This window comes from Culex pipiens, chromosome 2 (genome assembly GCF_016801865.2).
Source record: "Culex pipiens pallens isolate TS chromosome 2, TS_CPP_V2, whole genome shotgun sequence".
In the NCBI taxonomy this organism is placed as follows: Eukaryota; Metazoa; Arthropoda; class Insecta; order Diptera; family Culicidae; genus Culex; species Culex pipiens.
This window is the reverse complement of record NC_068938.1, coordinates 151,740,970-151,743,868: the sequence shown is the minus strand read 5'-3', so window position 1 is coordinate 151,743,868 and position 2,899 is coordinate 151,740,970. Positions and strand designations below refer to the sequence as shown.

General features: G+C 49.8%; 1 protein-coding gene across 1 annotated transcript in view; it reads right to left on the bottom strand.

The window, feature by feature from the left end:
• Positions 1 to 2,899, bottom strand: part of LOC120420420 (ubiquitin carboxyl-terminal hydrolase calypso) — a 227,525-nt gene extending 224,626 nt beyond the window's left edge. Inside the window, exon 1 of the mRNA XM_052707709.1 lies at positions 1,277 to 2,899. Coding sequence (XP_052563669.1) covers positions 1,328 to 2,782 — 1,455 coding nt within the window. The 5' untranslated portion in view covers positions 2,783 to 2,899 and the 3' untranslated portion in view covers positions 1,277 to 1,327. The remainder of the gene's footprint in view (positions 1 to 1,276) is intronic.

Below are 2,899 nucleotides of genomic sequence, written 5' to 3'. Positions count from 1 at the left end.
TAACTAAAAGAAACTAAAAACAAACAAAAACGCAACTAAAATACAAACGAAAATAAAAGAAAAATATCTAGAAATCATTGAAAATTTTGAATATCGCAGTCTCAAGGTCCAGGGTAAACTGTTCCTGGGACTGCGACAATCGTAACACCAAAAATATTTACAATCTACATTAACTTTGAAATTTGGTTCTGCTTGCAATTCCGTATTGGGAACTGCCGCAGTTGGTTCCAAATCAATAATTACACTTTGAATTTGGTCATCCGATAGTGAACCCGACGGAGTCGGATCCACCACAGATTCGTCCGAAAGATTAGAATTAAAATAGTTGCACATTGAATTTGGAACTGCCAGTGGATCCGTTGCCAGACCCACCGCAGATTGTTCGAAAAAGTTGCTCAAGTCATCCGACGATGATTCCGGAACCGGGATCGCATCGTAGGCTAATTCCGCCAGCGATCGCGGTCCCGGAAACACCACAGATGGTTCAAAAATACGAATTCTGATACCTGCCAGTGGTTCCGGGACCGAAATCGCCGCGAAAGCTAGTTCCGCAAGCGATCTCGGGCCCGGAAGCACCGAATTCCGGCGAATTTCGTTGATAATTCCGAACCATTCTTGAACGGTGGCCTCAGTGGCCACATCGAGGTAATTATTCCTTAAATTTGTCATTTCTACATCCGGATCATGGTCCGGAGTGAAATTGGAGTCCATTTGGGCCTTGAAAAAAGGACCGAAAAATTATTCGGAAAAATTTGAGCAGCATACCTCCGTTCATGATGATCAGTTGGACTCAATTGTCGGTTGCTGGGTAGCCACCCCTATTTATAACTTTTCGGGTTGTTTATTGCTACGGTTGCTACGTTGTCGGGTTGCTACGGTTGCTTCGCGCATGCGCACGACTGTTTGTTTGGTGTTCGGCTCGGCTCGCGCAAGCGAAGTTTGGACGAGGGCGGAGCTTCGGTCGCGGTAGGCTGTGCGCACCTCGAGTCGTTCAGTTGAAAATTTGGCAGATTTTTTTTTTTCACTCAAATTCTTAAGATATTTTTTCTTCAACAGATTTAGCAGATTTTGAAGCCAGAATTTGGACAGAATAAAACCAAAAAGGAAATCCGAGGAGGAAGAGTTATCCGCAGAAGAAGAGGAAGTGAAATTACCACGATTTACCAAAGAAGTCGTAAACACCGCATTTTTTAAGCGATTGCTAATCAGTGGAAATTTATTGTGATTATTTTTAAGGTATAAATTGCGGAAGGAAATAATAATAAAGAATACCTACTTGGAACAAAAAATGCCACCTCTCCAGTCCAGTCTCATCAAAGCGTCCTCCTTACTTCCTTTTACGGTACTTGGTCCGACCTCGTCGTCGCTTCGAACTTGGAGTCTTTGGCGACGATCCGTTGGTGGTGCTCTTCTTGTTGTAGTTGCGGACAACTCCCCGCGAACCGCTGTTCTGCACTCCACCCAGGCTCGGCTTCCGGCTTGTGACCAGATGCTGTGTCACCAGATCTCCCAGCTCACCCTGGTAGGCCAGCATCGACAGGAACGTGCAGATAAACTCGTCGTAGTTGTGCGTCCGGCGACAGTCGTCCACCTTGAACATGGCCCGCTTCTCGTTCTCGTCGCACAGATGCTGCTCGGTGATGTTGATTTCCGACTCCAGGTTCTTCAGCAGCGACAGGAGATCCTTTGGGGAGAACGTTCCAGCTCCGATGAAGGCTGGCGGGGGTGAAGGAGGAGGGTTCTCCTTCTTAATCTCAGTTTCGCCAATAATTTCAACCGAATCCGAAGAACTGTTCAACGACACCAGCGACTCCAACTCCTTGGACATTGCCACCGCAGGTTCGTCCTTTTCGTGCATCTCCAACAGCTGCGAGTATTCAGAACTCAGCTTCACCGTAGATTCTTGCTCTTCCTTCTTGATCTTGTCCACGGTTTCCCGGATCTCCGCCTGCGATCGACTCTCCAGCTGTTTGCTCTTGAGCAACTTCTCCAAAGCCGCCGAAACAATCGTCTGATTCGTGCGCAGCATCTTTAGCTTGTGTGTGATGGCAATGCGACGGTCTGGGACGACCGCCATCAGGTTGAAGCGAATGTCCTGCTCACCGGTAGAAATTCCCAGCCGGTCGGACATGACCCGTCGAAACTTGTCCGTCCAGTCTTCCTTTTCGCCCCACGGACCGTGGTCCATCGGGAAGGGCTTAAGTCCGTCCAGCTCGAACAGGTGCCCGTTGATGGGACAGAAGCTAACAAAGTGAAACGCTTCGCCGGTAAATCTCCCGGTGCTAACGCCCGAGTTCCGGTCCATGCGGCGCCGAGCCTGCGGCATCGCGTGCGAGTTGTGCGCACAGGCCAGCTCCGGCGTGTTCCCGATGGCCCAACCCTTGTTGTCCGGGCACATCCCTTTCGTGTGGACCTTCAACCGGCTCAGTGTCGTTCCCAGATCGATGTCGGAACAGTTCAGCAGAACCGACAGCAGCGCATGAGTGGCGCAACTGTTCGGAACGACCTGGTGGGCGAAGAAGATCGAGTTGACCGCCTCCTCGTCCTTGACGTACATCTCCGTCGTGGTTTCGACGATCTTTCGTCGGGCGCGCCGCTCCTCGATCCATCGGAACAGAAAGATGAAGCCAAACACGGGCCCTTCGATGGTCTTTTGCAGATCGTAAATTTCCTCCACTTGTACGCCCTTTACGCCGAAATCCTCCAGCAGTAACGTAAACAGACCGGGGTCACTCTCCAGCTCGAGCCACCCGTCCGTTAGCCGGTTGATGTCCACCGGCATCGTGGCAAGTTACCCGCGGGCCAGCACGGGATGGAATATTCCAAATTTTTACGGGAGAAATCGTGCAAAAAATCGACGATCGAAAACTATTTTTGTTTACAACCTTTTCAACGCGAA